Here is a 25,387-nt window from a genome sequence, read left to right as displayed (position 1 = left end):
TAGTTTACAAAACAAATTGTTTCTTCTTACATATAAAGAGACAAATTGCTTCTTCTTACATTAAAATCAGAGTTGAGACAGCGTTAGTTTATTTCAAGTTAAGCAGAGTGAACAGTGAAATCCTACCTTGCATCTGGGGAGATGTTCACTAAAGGTTTAAAAGTCTCTTGTAAATAAAGCTCTGTGGTTAGAAAATTAATAGACTGTTACCACTTCAAACGAAAACATCAGCTTTTTTATGAAAGCATTTCATGAATTCATTCATACAAAATTAAGTGGCAGACAGCAATTTACAGTTAGTTATTCTACCATTTATGCACAGTGCTCTATATTGACATAAAAAAGACATAAAATTTAAAAGCAGGACTAAGCTTGATACCAGCAGAGGTCACTGCAATTACAACAAATAATCCTTTACTCCTGGTTCTGTGTGTGCTGCACACAGACACCTCCATGTATCATTCCATGGGAGACACACTGCTTTTTACATGGAGCTGCCTCCCTGCATTCAGCACCTCTGGTCACACCCAGAATTTGGCAGGAATTTCTGGCTGCAGTGTGCAGCTCACTCGGGCACAGCTCTGTTCATTCCCACTCCACACATGCCTCACTCCACTGGCTTCTTTCCTTTCTTAGAGAGCCATGAACGAGGGGCAAATTGTCACACAGCCCACATCACCAGCCCACAGCTGTTTCAGGCACAAAAATAAGGAATAGAGCCAAAAGAGAAGCTTTTACTATTTCCATTTTCATTAAAAAAAATATGTGGAGAGAAGTCTACGATGAATTCAAAATCCATTATACTGAAAAACATCAGAACCTAGTAAATTATCAACCAAGTAGTAAATATTCTTACCCCTCCAGGTTTCTATCTTGTGCTCCTCCAATTCATAAATCTGAACCTACAATGAGTAGATGGAAATTCAAATTGAAGTAATTTCATTTTAAATCCATGAATAACACTGTAAACATCTGAATAATATTCTTTCACTGACAAAAATCTAACAGAGCAAGAACAGTCCAAGACAACATTTCTTGTAACAATGAAAAAGGGTGCAATCCTGCCCCTAATGCAGAGTACAATTCTGCATTCATCATTTCAGGGGACAGGAAAGCCTTTTACTGGCCCAGGTATTTTCTGCACTCAGAGACATCACCTCAGTAATTTTACCACCTTCAAACAACCATCCAGGTTAAACCCTGGGGGGATTCCTCACACACCCACACCAGTAAAAAGCTTACCCTGATCACCTGATTTCTTAATGCCAACAGAATAAAGTTAGCTGATCACTAACAACCAAGAGCACTTCTTTTAGGGAGAAACTACCTGGCTGTTCCTCATCACTCAGTGGTGGACATTGTCTAGCACAGGAGTAGAGCAATGTGCTTCCTGCTCTATGTCCTGATGCTTTCAGGAAGAGTGACTAAAAAACTTTAAGAATTATATTTTCTGCATAATTTCACCTATTAAAACTAGAGCATTTCCTGATGGAACATTCATTTATTTATTTTTCTTACAGAAGACTGCATCAGTCACTTAAGTCAGATACTGTGCCTCCTCAGCTTCTCCTATTTACTGCTGCCAGCTTAAGCAGAAGCTGTGAACAGGACCTTAGACAATGTAAATGAGTCTCATCAGGCAAAGTCCCATGGAAAACCAGTAATATTGATGCTGAGGGTGATTACAACACAGAAACAATTTTAAAGAAGTTACCAGTGCACAAGCACTTTTAATTTGTTCCTCCCCCCACTCCTTGTCAATCCCCAGGGAGAAAAAAAGAATTATTTAACATGAAGAAAGGACAGGGCACAACACCACTGGCATCTGATGAGAATTTCATTATCAATTTTAAAAAGCAACGTGAGCTTTGAGAAGGCAAATACATCACATGTCTGCTCCATCCAACTGTTCTTGATTTTTTAGCTAGTAAAACATAGTACATATGTTTTAATTGGTAGGGGGGGAATTGTGATTTGACAGGAGCAAGAAAGGGATGTAAATGTTTGTATGAACATGCAAGCTAGAGAATTTCATCAACTGACTGCCAATGGGAATTTCAAATTACAGTTAATTGAAGTCAACAGATCTCCAACTGATTGTGCAATTCAGCCATGTAACTAAAATATTTGCATATATTTAACTAGTTTAACTTGTTTATTCTATACCATCACTCCAAGAACAGTATTTTTTACAGCATCCAAGCCTCTGTATGTTACCATGCAAAGACTTAAATAATAATGACAATCATCATAAACCTTTCAGTTTGCTATATCAGTCTCTGTACTGTATGGCAAATGATCAAATCATAGCTTAACATCATACTTACCATAGGAGACTTATAGTATCTATGCAGTATGTTAATGAAATCTGTAATTGTTAACATTCCTGTAACAAGTGATACAAAAAAAAGTCTTAGATATATACTTAACATATAGAACTTTCAGCTATTTTCTCAATTTATATTCACAATATATAACATGATAAATGTTAAATCCATGTAAAATACTACTGGTATTGGACTATTTAACAGTAGGATTTCAAAACCATGTCTATTCACTTTCACATGGACACAGTGCTTCAGAATAAAAACACATCCTAAGTAATATTCAATATTATAACCCATGTGCCTCTCCTCACTTTCAACCTGACTCCAAAACCCCTCAAATTGAGACCACATCCACCCCCAAAAGCATGGAAGGAAAAGAGGGGGTTTAGAACATCTTTCAAAGTCGGAGAATTATTCTTGCCTTTCATTTTCTTTTTGAATAAGACACATTCTCATTATGTACTTGCCAAGTCAGGCAGACTCCTAGACTCAAATGAAGGAACAGTATAATACATTTTTCTTGACTATTACTTATTACAGAACTTCATTCAATCATTTCCATGGTAATCTTCAATGCCTGTATGGAAATGTGACTTTTCAAAAGAAAAAAATAGCACATCCATTGTCTCTATATATATATTTTAAGCACCAACACCAAGCTATGTAATACAATATTGATGATTAGTTTAGTTACCTGATAATATTAATCTTTTTTGAGCTTTCAAGTTCTAGATTTGAGAAGATGCAATTGCTCCACTGTTTACTACTCTTACATCTAAACTGAAGAAACTAAGAAATGGGGAAGGGAAAAATTAATCTGGAGTTCAGCTTAAAACCAGTAGAGCTTAGTTACAGACAGAACATGAAATTAAATCCAATTAAAATAAAAAACACAGCACTCCTATGGCGTATTACAAGACTGCTCCTCCCCACTTGGATATGAAGTATTTTAACAAATGCTTCATTAAGTATCTACCATTAATTTCCAGGAATCCTCAACGTCCCAGGTCACAAGAAATACATATAATTCTATTTGTCACTGCCACTGTGACCCCATTTTCTAACTGAAAGAGAGATCTAGTTTTGGAGTATTATTGTTGTGGTAATTAATGACATGATTTTTAAAAAGCAGTACACAGATCTAATGTTTTTCACCCAACATGGGACATCTCTGTAGCTTCAGTTCTGGTTTTAGAGATCCTCACTGCACCAGGCAGAGACAGCCTCCTACTGCACTTATATCAGGATACTGGAATATTAAATTATTCTCTTTATAGTTCCTGTTTTCAGATTTTCCTTTCTGTGACCATTGCTTTAATTTTTAAATATACAGCGAAATGCAAATATTAGAGACTGAATTTCAGAAGGATGGGACCTAAAAGAAGCATCATGATTTTCTCAAGTTTCTCAATTTGCCAATATTTCTCCAGGATGTTATGTGATGGCCAGGCTCAGGTCACCTTCTGGAACAATAAAGCACTTTGGAAATTCAAGCAATCCTGAATAACATCAGAACTACTTACCTACAAAACTCTGTTTTTTACTCTCCCACAGTGGAGCTGCTCTCACACCGTTTGCCACCAAGGCAAAAAAGGCTTTCTTTACCTGAAAAAAAAAAAAACCCAAATTTTTGCCTTGATTTAGCATACCAGACACAACAGAAGAAGATTTCCCTTTCACCAGGAAAAAAACCCAAAAGCAGTATAACAGGTAGCTGGCATTCAAAACAGAACAGAAACCAAACAAAAACCTTCAGCCTTTAACTTTTAAAATGGCTTAAAAGCTAGAAAAAGCTTAGCAAAACCAGATCTGTTTTTATTTTGTGGATATTCTAAATTAAAGCTTCTGATATATCCATAAACTAGAGAGGGCCTTCCATTTAACACATGAAGACTATGCTACATTCTAATCAATGTTTACTGCAGCAAGTTGTTAAAAACAATGAGAGTGAAACAACAACAGTTCCACGTCTCCTACAGCTTTTAGACACCTGATTTATAAATTTTTTTAATAAGTTAGATTATTGTAAATATGACTGAAAGTTGAAAGAATTATCTGGCCTGTTTTGCTGCTAAAGAAATCAACCAAGCACTTCAATTTTTCATTAATTATTTCTCTCCAGAATCAGAGGTTACAAGGTCATGGTGTCATTCTGGAAAGAAACACTTCCCTGTGGACTCTGGTTCTCTGAAAATGAAGGACTCAGGTACTGGTGGACCCCAAAATCCTGATCTGGTGATGTGCTGGAGTATGACATCCTTCCTGGCCTGCCCACACCCCTAAATAATCTTCCTATGGAAAACACAATACAGAAATCATGGTTCTTGTTCATGTCTTGACCTGACACAAAATCAGGACACAACCAAGTCTTTATTTCTGTATCCATGAATTTTTTCCTTGGTCCAAATAACACAGAATTGCAATTGCTGGATGACTGCAATCTGAACAGATTATGATTTCACATCAGTATCTGAAAGGTCTACTTTAAATTATGTGCCAAGGGATCTTCTCTACTTCACATTAACAGGAATAAAAGGGCTTCACAGTCAATGGAATCAGCAGCCAATAAAGCAGTGGCAAGGAAGAATGTAGGCAGTGATCTGCATTTCTTGCTACACCTATGCAGCCTGACTGCCTCCTCCCTGACCATGAGAAGCAAATCCACCCTCCAGGCATCAGCACAAGGCAGATCCTGACTTTGGGGATCCCATATCACCAATGAACAGGAATAACCATCAGCCATCATCCCTTAACTGCTGTGAAACTGAAGAAGCCACAGGGGGAAAAACAACATCAAAACCCCAGGGCAACAAGTAAGACTAAATCCACAGGGTTTATCTAGAAAATGGTTAAACAGAAAGGTGCCAGAGGTGTTCAGCCACCCTGCTGAAACAAGGAGTCAGCCTAAATAAATATTACCAAATCCACCACAGGAGCATCAAGTAAGACTAAATCCACAGGGTTTATCTAGAAAATGGTTAAACAGAAAGGTGCCAGAGGTGTTCAGCCACCCTGCTGAAACAAGAAGGAGTCAGCCTAAATAAACATTACCAAATCCACCACAGGAGCACCCTAACTCATGAGGAAGACTGAAACCACAGAGAAACCCCCCAGGCAAGTTACAGGAAGTGTTCCCACATAACAGCATCACACTCTGAGTTAGTGCAGCAAAAGCAGGGAGCTATTTGGGGAGCAGATACAAGACAGATATGAGTTCACACAGACCAGAACAAAGTTCTAACCATTCTTCATCAAAAAAAGGGGAAAGGACCTCACACAGCCTGAAACCCTGAGCCATCACACAAGGTCACAATCACTGTCAGCTCATGTCCCCAGTCTTTCACAAGAGAAAAAGATGTTCAAGGCTGGATCAGAGCCAGAAGGGAACAGCTAACCTGTTCCAGAGACCAGGGGGAAATAGCTTTCTCCCAGGTAGCAATCAGAGACCAGGGGGAAATAGCTTTCTCCCAGGTAGCAATCATGCAACACAACTCCTCCAGCAAGTTTACAAACCCTGTAATTGATAACCTGGAAGAGAAGCATGCCCCTGGCAGAAAATGTGTAGAAAGCCAACTACAGCACTTCAGGCAGTCCCCAAATTCCTGCTACTCCTTTCCCAGACACAGCAGCAGCAAAGAACACCAGCCAGCACCATGCTCAGATGGGTGAGACAGCAAGGCTGAGGTCATATTTTAGATTCAGAAAAGACACTTCAAGAGAGAGAGTTCCAAAGATGTACTACTCAAGATGCTGAGCTTGTAGACAATCCAGAAGGAAAAGAAAGGATTCTTCAAAGGATAAGTTCTTGCCCTGATCCTGCTGTTTGATTTACTTTCAGGTTATTTGCCCTAAGAATCACAAGAATCTTCAGTTAGGTGCCATCTTGTCTAGCTTTAAAAGACACATTTTGGAAAATCTGAACAGATACAATTTGCTGAACAGATACAGCTACTAAGACAGTTCAGAATTAAATCCTTCATAAAAGACAAGGATTTTAGCTTAAGCACTAGAATATGAAACATTTGATGCAATAAATCACCAAAATTTAATAAAGAAATGCTTAATCCCCTGGGCTGTCCTCCTAGACCACAGCTCAAGTGACACTGCTATTGTTGCCTTCAGTTGTATTGTAGAAAGTGTTACATGGTCACCTTTTAAATAAAGTAATAATGCCATCAGTTCTTACTGTTAATACTTGTCTCTTATTTAAGTAAGGTAATTACAAAGCAAAAACCCATCCTAATTCTTATTTGCTAAAACTGCTTGCTAGTGAAAACAGATACTCATCCACTCACACTTCCCTGCAGTTTCTGTGGTTGACCAATTTCAGTTGCCCAAAGTACAGCTTGGTGGCCAGCCAAACACAGGGGTGTGGAGCTGGGCTTCTGTCCAGCACTTTTTGATGTTTCAGTGATGGTCATGCAGAAAATACCCCCAAGGACCTTGCTTTCTGATGATACATAGTTAGCAGCCTTTGAAGATCTCCACCATGTCCCATCTTTGGACCTCCAGCAGCGTTGTTAATTCTTGACCCCACAGTGCTGGACTGGCCTGACCTTCACAAACCCATTGTTCAGCAGCCAGAGCCCGCAGATTGTTGTTGTTCAACACCATGTACACACACTCTTTAAACAAAACACTTTTGTTCTCATCAACCATGCCCTAACACACACAATGAGCCCCTAAAAAGGGGACTTATCCACCCAAATTTAGTGGCTGTTCTGACATTTACCCTGACCTTGCGTATTCACTGTCAACTGGGGCACAACTCACCAGCCTTCCAGAGGGATTAAGCTGTATCCCACAGATGCCATCTCCCCCCCACTAAGATGTCTAGACATTTACAATTAGAAGAGCAATCCTACTTTGTGTGACTGCCTTCTCCAAGAATCTGCCCTTTACGTAGAAGAGTCACATTTCAGCAAAAGAACACAGCAGCTAAATCCAGATATATCACAGATCACCCCAACAACAGCTGCTATTCCACTGCACTGAGCACAAGAGGAACAAGCTTTTCTTACTACAGGAACTCATTACACTGGGAATATGCTGAATAAAGAACAGATTAATTTAGGTTAGACACAGCCTCTGGAGGTCACTGTTTCTGCACGCCATTCAAGCATTTCCACTGCAAGTCTGAAGGAGGACAAAGCCTCCTCCAATACAACAGTCATTACCAAAAAAGAAAGAGACCCAGACATAAAAGTCCTCTTTTCCAGATAGAATGTTTGGAAAACCTCATCCCTTACAGTTAGTGAGCTCCTAAAATAGCTGGATTACTGGGCAGTGAAATCAAGAACAGTGGTAGAAGATTTCACCAGGCTGCAGAATAAATTTTTCCTCACTGCTGGGAAACACTGAAAGGGACACTCCTTCTTACCAGATACCAGGGATTTTACAAACCCTTACAGAAATGCTCTCCCCAGTAAACATCTGTGAATGAGGGAACCCACCTGAAAGGAAAACTGAGGATGAGCTCATTTCCAAAAAGTCAGTGTTTGTACAACACTCACGTTTGTTTTACCTAACACTGTGTTATGGAAACTGTAACCATGTCCATAAGTAACCAGTAATTCAGACTTGTCTTCCAGGACTGCCCCATAAGGCAAGCAGGGTGACTGCTGTTGAAATATTCAACTTCATTTGCCTTGCAAAAAGACTCCTGTCCTTGACAAATGGTTGTGAGAAAAGAGCTGTCACAGTTCCTGGTGCTAAAGGGTCAGAGCTGAGCAGAGAATCCTACTGAGCTGAAAAACACAACTCAGCACCACTGCCTTGTGACAGAATTCACTCAGAGGTGGCAGAAGTAAGAAACAAAGCTAGGGAACACCTTCAGATATGCCAGCACCAAGCAAGAGGATGATGCAAATCCTTGTCCAGTAGCATGGACAGCATTCAAAGATCTGCCAGAACTTCTGTGGTGTGGCTGCCATCAAAAGGCAGGATGACAAATGTTTCTCTGTTTCACTGGATAAGCCAGCATCAGCCACTAGCCTGGAAAGCCCCTGATGTAACCACAGAAAATGTCTATTTTATCAGATCAGAATAGAAAGGAAGAAGCTCCTTCTTACAAACTTTGGCACAGAGCTCCCATAAAAGCAGTACCAGACCCAGCTGATCCCTGACATTTTTATAATCTCTGATTCCTGATGGATGGATGTTCTAAGGTGATGTAGAACATTCATCATTTTCACTAGTTAAGTTGACAAATTCCCAGCTTATTTTTATTCTCAACTATTTTTAAGGAGTACAAAACTAGAGAGGACAAATACCTCCAAAAATACACATGCAGACCACAGTATCAAACCCAAATCTTTCAAGCAGTCCCTGAGAAACAACCACCCTTCCTAGCATAACAAAGTACAAAGTCTGACATACAGTTCAAAGGAATTTACAAGAGGAAGACATCCAGTCTGAGCAGACTTGGTAAGACCAGCTGGAGAACTAAAGGAGAAGGTTGGATTTCTACACCAATACACTCATCACACATTTTAAGTACCAAAGCATGGAGTGGCTTCTCAATTGCTTCTCCTTGCAAAGGGGGAAAAGTTTTATAATTTCAAAGGAAAACAGCATTATCTCTATCTCCACAACATGAGCAAATGTGGCCAAGTCACTCCAGACAGCCACTGTTAAAAACACGAAGGTGGAAAAAAAACTTACTCTGAGAATTCCTTCTTAAGAGGCCAAACACTCTCATTTCAATAGTTCTTACCAAGCAGGAAGACACACAGGTCTCTGTTGTAACAGGAAAATCATCAGGGCTCTGCTGCAACCTTTGTACAGCATAAAACCTGGGCAACCCACACTTTACTCCCTTGGTTCAAGTGTGTTTGTGAGCCAAGACTCCTGAATGAGGCAACAGTTTCTAGCCAAACATAAACAGGACTGTGCTTCTTTAAGCATGGCAAGTTCTCTGGCTGCCCAAATCTTAGCAAGTCTCCAAGAGAGGAAAAAGAAAAAACCTCTGCAGGAAAAGCTGAAGGTCTTGCTCCATAAGACAGGTGTGTAACACATCTCCCCTGCTGCTCCCTCACATTGCCAGGATTTCAAGCAGTGCTTCCTCTGCATGAGGCTGCCACCTGAACAAAATTCATGAAATATTATTTGGGAACATTACTATTCAACATATTACTAAGTTGAAAATACAACTTTGCCACAGAGCTCTTTGGACAGCCTTCCCCTTCCTTGCTGTTGGCATCACCTTCAAAGGACTTCTTCCTATGAGCTAAGCTGGAATACTCTTGCATTCATCCCCAGATCCCACAATCACCATCCTGATAATACAAAAGCAGTACAAGCTAAATATTCTCCAATTCCATGGGGCACTTTCACTTTGAAGCAATTCACATTGCTTATTCATATTGCAGGCATATTTAACTCACAATTCCTTTTTTTCCCCCTTCAAATGAAGTTGTGATGCCCAATCCAGATATCTTTTCAAGTCACAGAGAATTACAGTCCTGCAAAGGAGCTATTTTGAAAAGTTTAAAATCTCTCTTCTGGTGCATTTATATAATTCAGTGTTTTTACAAACTGATTTGTCTGAAGAGACTAAACCAGTATGATGAACACAACCAACCATCTCAGCATTGCGACTGCTGCATTCAAATTCATTTTCCAATTATTTTTTTCTTTGGTCTGTGAATTTGTTAGAAGCATTTCCTCCTCAAAGGATTATGCTGTCAAACAAAGAGGATGCCTAAGGACAATAAAGACTTTCATCAAGGGACAAGCACTCTTGGACCACATCAAGTAGAATTTCCTCCTTTACCTCACCAAGTAGATTGCAGAAACACTGGATGAACTTGTTATTAACTGGGCAGCTACACTTGCCTCAACATCTGAAAAACCCCAACCAATAAACATTCACAATCAGGTTCTCTAAGTCAGGCTGAATTTTGGAAAGCTTTTATGAAACCAGATCAAAATTCCTTTATCTTTTGCAGGTGATGGAAAGGGAGCACTCCTGGGTAGATCATGCATTTATCACCATAGCTGAGCAAAATGTAAGATGTGATGGTTTAATACCCTTCAGGGCCAAGCCAAACCCCAGAAGTAACAGGTAGAGTCTTATCCTCAAGTTAAAACTATGCACATATTATAGATTTCTCCCCTGGGAGCAGGTTCCCTGTCCACATGCAGAATTCCTCCACACACCACGTGCCCGTGGAAAGGTCCCAGTCCAGCCAAAGGCACCAAACCAAGTCCTGCACTGATGCTCTGTGTCACTGTGCCCAAACTGGAGCTTTCTGCTGTCAGATTTCACACCCCAATGGGCCAAGAGGGAACATCAGGTAAATCTGACAGGCAGAGCCAGTGGGATCAGCTGCATGGGGAAGGGCACAGAAGTTCCTTCATCACAGATTAAGATCTTATCCAGAAAGTGGTGATGGGGCAGAGAAGGCAGGAAGAATGATATGTAACTTTCACTCAGCCAAGCATAAACACCATACCTACACCCTCTACAGAAATTTCTGTTTAAGTGACACTAACATTCCTCCAAGATCCACAAATGAATGCTTCCTATGGATTTTGAGAGCTGCAGGAATTAAATTCCTATGCTTATATACCAGCAACAGGAGAAGCTCTGAAAAAACACAAGTTTTCCCATATTATGCTACTGATTCCAGCCTGATCTCAATGAAGGAGCTTTTATGTGGCTGCTCCACTGCCTCAGCCCACATGCTGGTTAGAAGCTAAATTAGATGATTCTCTTACAGTTCTGTGGGCAGGGCAAGCAAGGAGGGGTATTCACACTCCTCAGAAATGCAGACAGCAGCAGCTTCATCAGGGAGAAACCTCAAAGCCAGCTAGGGAACAGACAGTCAGTCCCTTTGTAAAGCTGTGTGACAGCAGACCCAGAGTCTGCTCTGTGGCTCTGGGAGCAAACCATCCTGGAGCATTATTCCTGGAAGCCTGATTTATCTCATTACCGTGGAGAGAGGCAACACCCCAGTCAAGAATGACCTGGAGAGAATCAGAATAATAAATCCATTTACTGAATAGAGGCAGCCCAAGGAAGAGAAATATAAATCCTCTTCCATTCTTCTAATGTTGAATCCATTGCATGCTCTGTAGAAGTTACAAGGTGTACTTACTGCCAGCTTGTCAAATCACTGAAGAAGTTTCCAGAATGTTTTTTTAGTTATGTAGTGGAAAATTATTTGAGCTCTTACTAGAGTGACAGGTTCTGACAAAAGCCTACATTGGTGATAACAACATCTGCTCCATTAACAATGTAGGTAATTTCATTAAACAGAAAGGTTAAATAATTTAACCGAGTCATGCAAAGATTTCTTCTGCATACAGAAGGAAATAAAAGGGAAGAGTCTTTATGATTCTGAAAGCCTATTCTGATAACTGTTTCCATATAAACATGACTTTTATTAGTTTATGAAGTAGTGCTGGACAAATGCTTTAAAAACAGTTTCAAGGTCATGGCGAGCAAAAGCTATGTAAGTTTTATTATTAAAACCCAAATTTACTTGTAACAGGTATGACTAAAATTTAGTCAAAGATTAGGCAGAGCTTTTGACCCAAAGAGAGCTTATGCAAACCCCACAAGACACAGCCACTACATTTGCTAGCAGTTCATTCTTGGTACTGCAGATTGCTGCTTGATACAAAGCAGAGAAGTCCCCACCTAACACTCACCTTCCACACTCCTCTTCAAGGGTTAATTGCTCTGTGCTAGAAAACAAGCTAATCCTTCTCATCTTTGTGTAGTCTGGGCAAAGCCACAACAAATTAATACATTTCTTTCAAGGTCAGACAAAAATCTGGCCTTAAGAAAGCTTTTGGAGTTAAGCTCCAGAGATTGCTGTAAGCTAGGTAAGAGGCATTTCCTTAAAAAATGCTAATACAGTTCAGGGGGGGAAGGTATTGGCTTCTAAAAAAACCAGATGCATGCAACAACAAGGAAAAATTGAAATCACATTAGATGATGTTAGACAAAGTAGCCTGGCAGACAGAATGTCAACAAAGTGTTATATTTCATTCACCTTTTAGTTAATACAGGAACTGTTTTGTTTACCATCAAAGGAAAAGATCAGATTGCTGTGTCACTGTATGTACCTGATACAGGTCAAAACCAAGGAAAAGAAAGGAAAGGCAGCCCTGGGTGTCCCCTCCTTCCCCCTGATCATCTACACAACAAATGGCAGTGCTCACAAGGTGTGCTGAAGACACAAATGGTGACCAATAAATCTGAATTCAGCTCAGTGATTTCCTAAAGTCTATCATAAAGACAAACCAGAGCCATTTATTTTTAGCATAATTAGAATGAAGAACAGTAAGTTAATGCTTAGAGCAGCCCTTCAAGGGACAACCTCCCTAATACCTCCTAGGGGCTGTGAAGGGTTTATCTTCCTGTTTACATCTCAGGAGATGTGTAAAAGATGAGAAAGTTTACCCACTGTGAGCTGTACGTTGTTGCAACTTGCCCAATTTCCCCGTCATTCACAGAGTCAAATTTCCAGACTTCACAGGAAAGCTCATAACACCTAATTGTCTGCTGACTCTCTTCCTGGTCAGATCAGACTTTATGAAATTGCTTTCATGTGTGCCAAGCAAAGACAGTATCTTCCCTGGGAAAAGCCAAAGGCAGCAGCTTGTCACAAACAAGGAGCACTCGTGGGTCACAGGCAGGGAAAGGCATAGCCATGAAGCTCAACAGGATTCCATAAATATTTATGAGGAGCAAATAAGTATTAATAAACTGAAAAGGTGAAACAACAGTCCACTGTCAGTCTAAATCAAGAAATCTGTGCCAGCAAGCATTTTCCCAGGCAACATCTGCCACTTCCAGGTTCAGCATGGGCCAGGCACCCCTCCAGGCAGGCAGAGCAGAGGCAGATCCTGTTTTGGGGAAGCTCGAGGTGAAACCTCACTGAGATCAGCTGAACAGAGCAACACTGCATTTATTCAGTGTGGATGCTGGGTGCCAAGGGGCACGCTGTCCTGCTGAAGCACAGCTCTCCTGCACCAAGGAGCTGATGGCCAGCAGAGCCACAGCCCAGCTGTGACAGCCACGTGCAGGTGACAGAGCAGACACAGCACCCTGTGCTCTGCACACCCCAGCACAGAGCTGAGCCAGCCCTGGGAGTGCTGGAACCAAGCCCCCCATGCCTTCTGACACACAAGCAGGGCTGGAGGCTCTCAGCCCTGTCCTGCTCTTTATTAGCTGCTATTTCTGCTATTTAAAGCCTTCCTTCTATTTCCAGGGTAAGGGCACCTCACCATCCCCTCTCTTGGGGCTAAAACAAGATTCCCTTTGAAACTTCATACTCATTCCCCCACAGACACTGAGAATAAATATTTACTTTTATGAATCAGTGTTGCTTCAGTGATATGACTGCTGCCCTGTTATATAAGGGTAACATCTCCAATTTTCCCACAACTAACAACAGGTTTAGAATACCTTCCAAAGGATCTCACGAATAATTATCCATGTGATGTGTGCTCTGATCGCTGACCAGCAGAGGGAGATGGGATACTGTTGCCAAACAAAAATCCAAAATCTGGAATGTTTCAAAGGATGCCATGAGAACACAACCCAACTCCACTTTTTCTTCTTCCTCCACTGATGATTACTAACTTATATTAAGGGAGGCAAGAAGTGAGCTCCTAAATTGTGTGTTTTAGCTCTAATACTATCAAAACCCTGAATTTAAATCACTTTTTTTTTTTTGGTGTTTTCTGTTTGTTTGTTTTTATATTAGGTGAAACACTGATGTGGGTAAGCAAGAAACAGACCCTGGAAAGACAAATATCTATTTAAGAGTATTAATGGACACTGAATGTTCCAGAGCTGTGTTTTCAAAGTACTGATACAAAGTCCTGTGCTACTGGACAATAAGTAATTTATACATTAAAAATTAAAATGTAAGGAACAGTTTGAAGTTTTATTTGACCAGCCATACTGGGCTAATTATCCACCATGTACTTATTCTGCTGTTTTAGGCAAATAAAAAAACTATTCTATTTTCATATTCCATACATATTTGTGCACCAGCCAAACTGAATGGCCATAATGTGTTTTGAAGATACTGATGGTGGCACATGAACACATGGTGCCAGGTAAAGAACTGAACAGAAATACTGAACAGAAGTATTTAGAAGATCTCCTAACAGTGTAGGTTTGGTAAGCATTCAGATCTCCCTTTTTAGTGTTTTCTTAAATGGTTCTGCAAAACCTGCTAGGTTGGAAGATTGTGCCCATGGCTGGAAGAGGGATCCTCCTTTACGGTATGACAACTTCATAAATTAAAAGTAATGCAAATGGATTAAATGTAATAATGCAAAGCCAAAAAAATGCAGTTTAGAGGGGAAAAAAAAGCTCCTCATCAGCAACACAAACTCAAGATTTGGTCCATATTTATTGTGTACTAGAGTCTGACTGAACAACTCCAGACTTCCCTTCTACCACCACTGCTTTCAAATACCTGGAGAAGCAGACTGAGAATATGACTCCATGATCACTTTGTTCTCCTCTAGCTCTAATCCATGACAATCATCAGGGATGCCAAATAAGACAGGGATTTTTGTGAAGTGCTGGTGGAAAGTTTTCCATCACCATTAAGTCACCTGTTCTCCTTTGTGTTGAAAACTCCCAAGGCTCACTCACAGTTTCCCCAGGTGTTCCCTCACACTGGCTTATTATCTGGAGAGGAAACTCTCACTTTTTGACATTAATAGCATTTTCTCAGCACAGCTTCAGCAATGAAAACTGGTATCTGGCATGATGTCTTTCATCAAGAGATCTGGAGACTCCAAATCAGTGGCCTGCCCCAATGGCCTCAAGATTAACTGGAAAATAGAATAAAGAACAATCATCTCCCCAAATGCAGCAGTGAGCAGGCTCAACCTTTGACCCAGGTGAGCACTGACAGTGCAGGCTGTGGGTCATGCCCACTGCAGATAGCAACTCCCAGCACAGTGTGAGGAAAAAATATCTTCTGCAATGAAAAGGAGGCCAACAGTCTTTGAGAAGAGTGACAGTGAACCCCATCATCCTAAATCTGATTTTTCAGGTCGAAGATGTCTAAATTTTTTACTCAAGAGCTGACAGTCATCCTTTCTTTCAGGCAGAAGCAAGGAAACACTGCAGAACTTTCCCCCCTCTAAGATGGTGAAAAAGTCACTGCAGATTTTCCACCTTTCAGATCATAGCACTCAGTCCAGCACTGTATACAATTATCTGATACTCAAGATGGTTCTGTGAATGTTTTGGGACTGAGTATCTGTTACATGGCTGCCTCTGAGTAGTACATTCCAGACCAAAATTACTAAATAGGCTTACTTAAGTCAGAATTTGAGCATCTTTACAAGGAAAAACATACTGAAACAGCAAGAAAACCAAAGCATGCAAAAAAATACCAGTTGCAAAATCCAGGAAACAAAGAAAGCCACAGCTTTCTACCACACTGCAGAACAGATTAGTCTGTTTCTATAGCAGGCAGCTAATGCCCTCTTTTGGCAAACAAACTCTTCAGACAGAGCCAAGAGTCTAGCAGATGATTTACTGATTAAACGCAAAATGAGAAGCTGAAAACAAAAATTTTCTGGAGAATGTAATAATTTGCATAATTAAGCCATCCATTTGAGTCCTAAACTGTCTTATCAGTATAGCAGGAACAGCCTCAGAGCACCTGGGAACTCCTTGGCTATTGCACAAGGATCTTCCACCAAATATCTTTATGAAGATTCAGGTAACCATGAAGAAGCCAATACAAATTAGGGCTCATCTGAAATTTTTGTTTTTAGACATAGATTTCAACTGCAAACCAGATTACATCCCCTCTTTCTGTTCTGCTGGGATGTCTTCCCCCAGCTCCTCCTCTGGCATAACATGAAAGACACAGTTGAAACAATATAGTTTTGTACAGTCAGAGCACAGCACTTCTCTTCAAGAGATCAAATTTCATTTAACACTCAGGAAACACTCATTTAAAAAAAAACTGAAAAACTGCAAGCAAAAGCAGAGTGAAAGGAGAATACTCACTTGTAGCGTAGTGTCGAAAACAACAAGCTTAGAGCTTGTTGGAACAATGTCATAACACTTGTGTGACCTCATGAATCGCACATAAATGTCACTTTCCGATTCTTCAAGTGCTGCAAGTAAAAACATTGTGTTGTTTTATTTAAGCAACCTTAAAAAAAGAGTAGTAAAAAAACATGCCAAATCAACTGAACACCGCTGCAGAAGGACAACCCTAAAGCAAACTCAAATTCACACTTTTAGATCTGGACAGACAGTCACAGGTTTGCACTTTGCATTTCAGACTCATCTTTCCTTTCAGATTAAATACAATAAAGTCAACATGTATTGTTCTTCTTTGATGAGAAAGCACTACCATGCTGAAGAGTTACATTCTTAAAAAACCCCTCTTTTTTTTTTTTTCTCCCTAACAGCAACTACTGGAAGATGCATCTCAGCACTATTATATACAGAGGAAGACAGTTTGAAACTTAAGTAATGCTGGGCTTGATTAAATTAGTATTTCTTGAATCTTTACCACTACCTGTTTCACTTTTCACATAGTAGTTTTCTATTTTCTAAAGAGGCAGCAGGCAAGGCAAGCTCTGTAATCAGCTCCATTCTCTTCAGCAACTCCAACACTTTGTTTATAAATCCAGGATCCACGTGGCTGGAATGGTTTTAGTGCTGCATGTCTGTAGGAAGGACATCCATTCACATCCATATTACCTTAAATTTCCTCTGCATTTGTTCAGATGCATGTGCAAATAACTCCCAGATCTGCCCAGTTACATTAAAATTTTTTTCTTTTTTAAGCAGTTTGGCTCTCCATTATTTCATTTTGGAAGCAGTACCTAGAACTTGGTCAAGGACAATCCCTCCATCAGAGATTGTACCCTTTAGACCCTGTAGTAATTCCACAGAAACTCGGACATATATTACACTTCTGAAGAGCACAATAAAAAAAGACAACAAATTAAAAAAAAACCCCTTAAAATACCTACTGGCTATTAATGAACTTCATAGTAGGGAATTAAAACTGCAAGATCTTAATTTGCTAGATTTGTTCAAAATCAGTTACCTTGCTCTGGATAAATTATTTGTCATTTCCACCAAATGGCTCAGCACAGCCTTTTTTAGTCCAAATTTACAGAAGCAAAGCTGGATCTTCCAAGCAAGTGGCTGCTCCAGGCTCCAGCAGCTTCTACACACTGAACAAGTCCTTAATTTCCTACTCCCATTACTCTTAAAATAAATAATTAAATAAGTAATCAATAAGTCTGCTCTTTAGAAAATTATGGTCGCTTCTGCAATCCTAAGTGCAGTCCCAAGAGCCCTTATGTACTTCAATCTCAAGTTTGCAAACAATTAAGATACTACAGGTAGAAAGGAACAGCTCAGATTCCACCAGAACAGTGGCATCACCATCCCTGAACATGTTAAAAAAATGTGTGGATATGGCACTTAGGGATATATAAGGGATGGTGAACACGGTGTTAACAGTTGGACTTGATGAGCTGAAGAGGTTTTTTCCAACCTAAATGATTCAATGAGTCTATAAACCACAAAACAACCAGCTGAAAAAAAATTACCATTTTTAGAGCACATCATGGCTCCACAGAGTCTTGCCAACTCACTAACAATTTTTAAATTTATCAGGATAAGCACAATAACTGTGAGGCAGAACAATTCAATCAGGGGAGGCTGCTCATGGCAGCCACAACCAGGAACTCTTACCAGCACAGGGAAGGTGTGCCCCTAAACCCTCCTCTCACTTACCACACCTTCCCACCCTCCAAACACAACTTCAACTGGACCCCAACAATCCCCACCCAGATGCAAAGGAGTGGTTAAATGCTATCTCACCTTCTGCTGTCTTCCAGCTCAGGGGAGACACCAAAAAGGGACTGCTTCCCTTTAATTTTAACTGGAAAGTTACAATTAAAAATATACAGAAGCATGAGATAGCCATCTGTGAGCACTGTTAACACTCCTGTAAATAGCAAGGAAACTCTAGCAGGATCTGGACAAGGATCAAATTGTCCAGCTGGAACTGAGGTTTATTTCTACAGAAGGTCCTTATACTTTAAATAAGTACAATGCACCACTTCATTAGTCACTAACTAAACATGCAAAACATCAGCAGCACTGATTTAATTCTCATGTCCTACACCACTCCAAATGCCTGTTGGAAAGGTATTTAAGACCTTCTAACACCTTCAGCTTCCTGGGAACATTCAACAGCTGCCACAGCCCAATTCTTTGTACAGGTATTGTGGATTATTTATATATTATGTGCATACACAGCTGTTCAATGGAGAAAAAGGTCTCCCAAACCTCAGGCTCAGCACATCTCAGGGATGCACTCACACCCATCTTTCTTGCACAGGGCATAATTCTCTTTACAGTTTCTCTCCCCTTCCACTGCTTTGGGGTGTATCCAAGCACCACTGTGCTGCAAATATAATTGATCAAATAAGAACACCCTCATCTCCATGAGGATATTTCTACTTTTTTACCTGCTTGATTTCTTGTTACAATCTTACCTGCTTTCCCAGTAACTGCCCATTCATTCTGCAGCACCTGCAGAGCAGTACTTCCTTTGGATGGGTATGGACAGATCCCTCCTGGCCTGACTTACAACCTCCTCAGTCTCTGCACGTCATCTCTGATCTGCACCCGAGATCATCTGCCCAGCATGCAGGAGATGTGAGCACAGAAGTGCCTCCAGCCAAACCTCAGCTCTCTGCAGCTCATCATCTGCAGATCAGCTGGCTCACAGAGCAGATTCCCAGCAGGAGGCATCTGAATCTCGAGCAGGATCAGGGAGGAGGAGAATCCACTAATAAGCAGCTGAATGTGTATTTCTGTGGGGGTGCACACTCATGCTAGCTTATCCCCTGAGGATTCATCTGGAAGTTATTTTGCAAGTGGACATTGGCCATGTGCACCCCTCTCCACAAGACATAGGTGAAAGCAAAAATATCCAAATTCTCAGTGTTGTTTTTTGTGATTTTTAACAGAGAAGAAAGAGAAGTCACCTGGAAGGTTACAGATAAACCCTGTCAGACAGTTTAACACCTGAAGCTGAGCACCTTGTCACATAGGGTTTTACAGAGTAAATTCTCTGCACTGGCATTTTATTTGCTCCTACTGTTAGAGAACCTTTAAAGAGTAGAAGATCAATCTATTTGTATTTCTGCCACTCTGCTCCTCAATCTTATTGACTAAAATGATTTTTACTTTCTTCCTTTCTCCCATCCTTCACTATAACATGAGACATGCTTTTGTTTTTTTATTTCAGCCAGTAGATGTTATTTACAAGAGCATCATCGCTCTTTTTTTTTTTGGACAGATTAATTATTCATCAATACTGACTCAGACTGCAGTGGGACTCAGTACTAAGCATAATTCTCTATTCAGAGAGCTCTAAGGTAGAACTACCATCTGAACAGTCATGAATGACACAGAAACTTCTGCAGCATTGCTGAAGCCATTTCCTCAGAGATCTGCTGAACAGATCCTTCAGTCCCACTCATGCCTTTGCCACCAGGCAGGGTGCTTTCTTCTCAGAATTTCAAGGCCTTCAAAAGTAGAAAAAATAAGAGGAAAAAAACAACAAAAAAGAAGTGCCTGCAGATGGAAAATAGCAATACAATGTCAACACTCATGGAAAAGCTTCCAAATTCTGCAACATAAAAACCCAGAGAAAGTTCCTCAGAAGTGTCTATTGCAAACCACAGGCTGCATTTCTGGGCTGTGTTCCTACTGGGATGGCCCAACAAGATCCTGGACCACACGTGCTTCCTGATCTCAACAATACAACATCACAACCTTGCAGCTGTGTTATGCTCCTGGTATCCAGCAATATTTCAAGTTGACTCATTGGTTCCAGGAATATTTGACAGAAAGACACAGGTTCCACAGAGGCTGGGTTCTCTCACCTTCTTTGAAGTGTTAATTCCACCACAGCCATGCCACAGCAGCTCTCCATAGCTCTGTCCTCATGGTTAAGATTGAGGGCTGCGTCCTCTGGCAACTCTCAATCAATTGAAGAACTCAAACTTAAGAACCTAAACCTTCTTATTAACCTAAATAACTGTTAGTATAACTGACTTCTCAAAGTTTCATATGAAATTAATGGCCGAATTTTAAAGGCCCTTTAAAAAGTAAGGAAAAAACAGCAGAGAGCAGTATATAAAATATACACTCAGCTAACTGCCTAGCCTGGTTAACTGCCTCCCTCTCTTGGAGGGAGACAAAACCCACAAATATACACAGTAACTGCACCATTCTGCCTGATTTTTTAATAAGAATCAGTACGGAAACTACACAACTTAAAAAGCTTAAGAATTCTCTTAGAGCAGCAGGAGCTGAGCTAAGCACTCCCAGCACTACTTTTCACCTTGACTACCATTGGCATAATCATCTCCCCTCAGCCAGGTCAAATAGATAAAAGGAAATGGAGAAGTAGAAATGTAGTTTTGTGATGTTCTCACTTGTATTAAACAACCTAGTTATGGGAAAAGACATTTTATTTTCTGTTACTGCACACATATATATCTGTACTTCAGGGCACTCCAAGCCATACTTCTATTTTAAAAGTCACATGATATGTTGCATATCACATTTCAGATGCCAGAGAATGAAAATATTAAAGACCAAAGATTTTTTCATCACAATGTTTACTATGGAACTCATCCAAAAGCAATACATTAAGTCAAATTTATTAGTGTAATTATACTGATAAACTTTATTGAAAGGTGTTATGCCAAAGTACTATTCTTATATGAATATATAAATACACACACATATTTATATACACATATTTATATATCCTCCTGCCCTTTCCTTACACTAGAAGCTACCCAGGACAGTGACAGCACTCACAGCAAAGATTAGCTTAGCTGTGCCAAGTGCTGCCAGAAGACACCAGGGTGAGAAATCTCTTCAATAAGCCAGGACAAATTATCCTCCCTCCCTCCTGCTACAGATAACCCTTGGCAGAGACTACAACAGGTAAAAGACATCATTAACCTTGTAAATTGTTCTTCTGACTGTGGTTTTATCTGAAAGCTGTCACCAAAACTGGCTTTAAAGTTTCTGATAACTCCCGGTCTGAATTTACTGAAGGAGTTCCTTAATATCCTGGAAAACCTCCCACACAGCTTTCACAGTGCTGGAGATTGTAGGAGTTCCAGCACAAGTCACTAACACAACACAGATCTGGGAAAAAACATCCACAATGGGTGCAGCTCATCCACTCCAAGAGCAACAGGGACACCACTCAGAAGCAACCATAAACTATTCCTCACCACCAGGCCCTGGAACACAGCTTTCAAGGGAAATAGAGGCATCTGAAGCAGGGTTTCTAGAATAATGTTCTGGGAATCAAATGTCCAGGCAGGATTTGATCAGCATTCCTCAGCAAAAGGACAGACAGGAACAGATTTATCCAGTAATTGCTGTGCACAGGACATTGCTGTGATCATGAGCAAGAGCTTTACTTCAGCCTACCTTCTGCAAGACAAATATTTAGCAGGTTTTTAGCTAGGTTTGAATGCTTCACAAATTAAAATGTACATGGCACATCCAGTGAAAAGCTTGGGAACCGAGGGGCTGGCAGAGAAGTGCAAGAAACTGCAATTTTGTACAGAATAACACAGTAAGGGGGCAAAGACTGCTCAGTCTGCTGAGCTGTCTGCTGAAGAGCCAAGACCACTGGAAACAGTGGACAAGAAACCAGACAAGAGAGGCTGAATCAATGTCAGACTTGGTAGGAAGAGAACACTAACATAGTTTACCAAGGGCAAGCACGGGAGAAAAGAAGCAGTGTTGTGCTGTATCATTTGATTTCTGTTGATTCATGAGGAAACTTATCTCAGAAAAAGAAAAAAAACAGCTCCAAAATGATCACCCATGTAATCAGCCACAGGGTAAGACTAAGTGGTAAAAAAAGACAGAAAAGGCAGGAAGAGATGGTCACAAGAATACCTATTCTGTATGGCAGGAGATAAATCACAGAACCAGAGAATATCTTGACTTGGAAGGGACCCACAAGGATCAGAGTCCAGCTCTTGGCTCTACACAGGACAACCCCAAAAGTTTTAGAACATGTGTGACAAAACTTGGTTGCAGAGATGGCAGCCAAGACCAGCAATGTACTATTTCCAATTACACAGGGGGAAAAACAAACAGGTTTACAGTCCAACATAAAAGAGATAATATGGTGACAGTGGTAGAAGTTGACAACTCCATCACAAGCTGAAAAGCTTTTGAATGCAAGGAACAGGAAGAAAGGATGTAGAGACAGGAAAAAGACTTCATTTTTCTTTCTGAGAACTGCAAAGAGTTTTAAAATATTCTGGAAGACCACACACTGAAGTTACACAGTAGCATTATTCATGCAGCCACGGGCTGTAGGGCATGGATGTTGCAGATTGAGCATTTCCCACCCTCATCTAAAGGAATGCCTGAGTTGGCAAATAAAGATTACAGCAAGTTTATAAATGTAAGAAACTCTGATACATAGAAGTGATAGCAAACGTATCTGGAGATCAGTATCAGGAGCTTCTTCAGTGTTCCAAGATTAATTCAACTGTATATTACAGCATGAATATATGATGTGACAGAGGAAAAGTACTTTAACAAGAAGCGTGAGTACACAGGAACAACAATAGAGTAAGTGAGCTCTCCCTTGCTAACTGCACCTCATCCTGCAAACAGGAAGAGGGTCTAGAAGCAGAGAAAATAACAGAGGAGAACAGGTACATGAAAAGATAAATAACAGTGAATACAGAAGTAAATGTACTGTCTTGTTGCTCAGGTCTTCAGACAAAGGATAATCCTTCTAATAACAGTAACAAGCTAAAAGAAACCAGAACACATCTTTAAGAACTATACTCAGAGTTGCTTAAGATCTACCTTTTTTTCCCCCACACATTTTAGTGTGTTTTCTGAATTCTAGAGTCAGTGCAACTGTTCAGTCACTTTGGATCACCAAGGTAATTGAGATGTTTTCTCCCCTTGTCACGAGGAGTTGCTTCATGCAGAGACAGCAGGTTATTACCTGTGTAAACAGGAGTCAGCCTAGCTAAAAGCAACCATTCCTGAACTCTGCAGGTTCATGAAGGAGAAGATATACTACCAGTCTACAGGAAAGCCAAACAAATTCAAACCCAGTCAGAATTCTCAGGAGTGTATTGAAGTAAGTTATTAAAAGCAGTGTATTTGCAAGCACCTACAAAGGCAGCTCATCAAAAGCAAAGAAAAACTCAACACAGCTGTAGCAGGAACAGTTTAGACTAACCAATTTTTACCCAGAATAAAATGATCAACTGAATTAAAAAGGAAGACACAAAAAGTAAAAAAAATCACAGTATGCTTGAGACACTAATTTTAAAGCAAGCATGGATATCACTGCATGAGGAGAAGACAGTCGCCCATGGCAGCTGCCTAACAAGCAACCCCAGCTGTAGCAAAACCAGAAATATGCTTTTTGTTCAGTGGGTTTGCAAGACTGGATGACAACTGTGTGTTCCTAACAAGACAAGGACTCCAGTTCAAACTCTTCCCCAAGCTGGAACATTTGCAAGGCCCACCTCATGCAAATCAGGTAGTGCAGAATGGCATGCAAGCTCATACTGCAGAACTTCACATTTCTACAACTCACCCTGGAAGTGTTTCTACCAGTAGTTTTATACTTTCCATTACAATAGGGTATCAGGGGATCAAGACTTCATTTTATTCAACATTCTCTTTAGTGACCTTGAAAACAGGAATAGACCACACTCCAATGAGCTTGCAGTAAGAGTTTGAAATGGTTGCAAAACTTAAAACTTCACAATATCTTCAAACTGAAATTAGAACTGGATAGAAAAGAATACATTTTTTCAGGAAATACCAAAATCAGAAAGAAACACTCAACTGGAAGAGTGCAAATTGTGGAGTAACTGAACACCACCACTACTAAGAGAGAAGTACCTTATATTAACTTAATTTGCTACAGCACAAATAAAGAAGAAAAGGCAGTTTGTTTAAACAAGACAACAAGGAAACAAAAAACCACCACAGGTGCTGGAGAGGTATTAATGCATTCCACAAGCTGGTTAGACAGAACAAAGCAACCTTAAGACACTGCACACCATCCTTCCTTAAAGGTCCTAAACAGGGAATGAGACAAGTGTATTCAAAAGCACATCCTGTTTAGAACAAAATAATTATTAATTCTTCACAATACTTCAAAAGATCCACTTTTCTGGTTTTGAGGTTTAGATACCTACATGTCTTCAAATTCCAGCAGTACCTAAGACTTGTTAGAGAAAATTCATACAAACAGTTGTTTGCAACAATGAAAGATTTGGATTGTGTTGCAGTCTTACATTCACAGCACACTTCAGAATCCTGCACTGAATTTTGTTCCTCATTATTGGTGCTAGCAAGTCCTGGTAACAGGGCTAAGTTAATACTTCTATTTTACTGTAGCTCTCTACTGGCAGTGTGGATAAGCAAATGATTATTGTGAGATTTGAGACAGACCAAAAAAGTGATGGGCAGCTTAAGAAACTCCACATTCCTGAGCTAATCATAGAAACTCTGAAGTTCCTTGTCCAGGCAGGCAGAGCAACTTATTTGTGTACAAGCAAGAGCTGCCTTGTTAAGGACCTAACAGGTAAACAGTATCATAAACCCAACTGAATCCTTTTGAAAAATACTTTTGAAACAGCTCTGTATCTCTTAAATCAACTGTTGGTCAAAGGTCTGTGCTCTGAGAAAAGCATCACTGTGGTTTTGTGAATAAAGGTAGCAACTTCAGCCTGCAACCTTAATGCTTCTAGGATTTTCACCACAACAAAGAAGAAGCTGACCTGAAGAATTTTCTAAACCATGTTGAAGATTTTCCCTTGACAACAGGCATTACAATTTTTCCCTAAGCATCCCAAACAAAGATCTAAATTAAGATGTCGCCTGTCTGGAATGTGGGCCTGCTCTTCAAGATTGCGAGACACGAAAGGCAAGAAACTAAAAATGGTATTAAACTTCTGAATATTAATATCAGCAACCGCTGTGCAGAGTTGGA

At 40.2% G+C, this 25,387-nt stretch overlaps 1 protein-coding gene across 7 annotated transcripts in view; it reads right to left on the bottom strand.

Moving 5' to 3' along the window:
- The window catches only part of PRKAG2 (protein kinase AMP-activated non-catalytic subunit gamma 2), a 210,675-nt gene that overhangs the window by 12,019 nt on the left and 173,269 nt on the right, over window positions 1-25,387 (bottom strand). For 6 of the 7 annotated variants that reach the window (XM_039705326.1, XM_039705336.1, XM_039705353.1 and 3 more), the window contains 5 exons: window positions 16,333-16,442; window positions 3,851-3,932; window positions 2,328-2,386; window positions 857-902; window positions 127-181 (listed from right to left, as the gene is read on the bottom strand). In XM_039705326.1, the coding sequence (XP_039561260.1) occupies window positions 127-181; window positions 857-902; window positions 2,328-2,386; window positions 3,851-3,932; window positions 16,333-16,442 (352 nt within the window). Of the gene's footprint in view, window positions 1-126; window positions 182-856; window positions 903-2,327; window positions 2,387-3,850; window positions 3,933-16,332; window positions 16,443-23,980; window positions 24,061-25,387 lie in introns of those variants that run through there. The other variant, XM_039705373.1, reaches the window with a different exon arrangement.

The sequence above is a fragment of the Passer montanus genome, unplaced genomic scaffold (assembly GCF_014805655.1).
Source record: "Passer montanus isolate IOZ18808 unplaced genomic scaffold, ASM1480565v1 scaffold10, whole genome shotgun sequence".
Lineage (NCBI taxonomy): Eukaryota > Metazoa > Chordata > Aves > Passeriformes > Passeridae > Passer > Passer montanus.
Note: the sequence above shows the minus strand (reverse complement) of the source record. Positions and strands in the feature narration are given on the sequence as shown.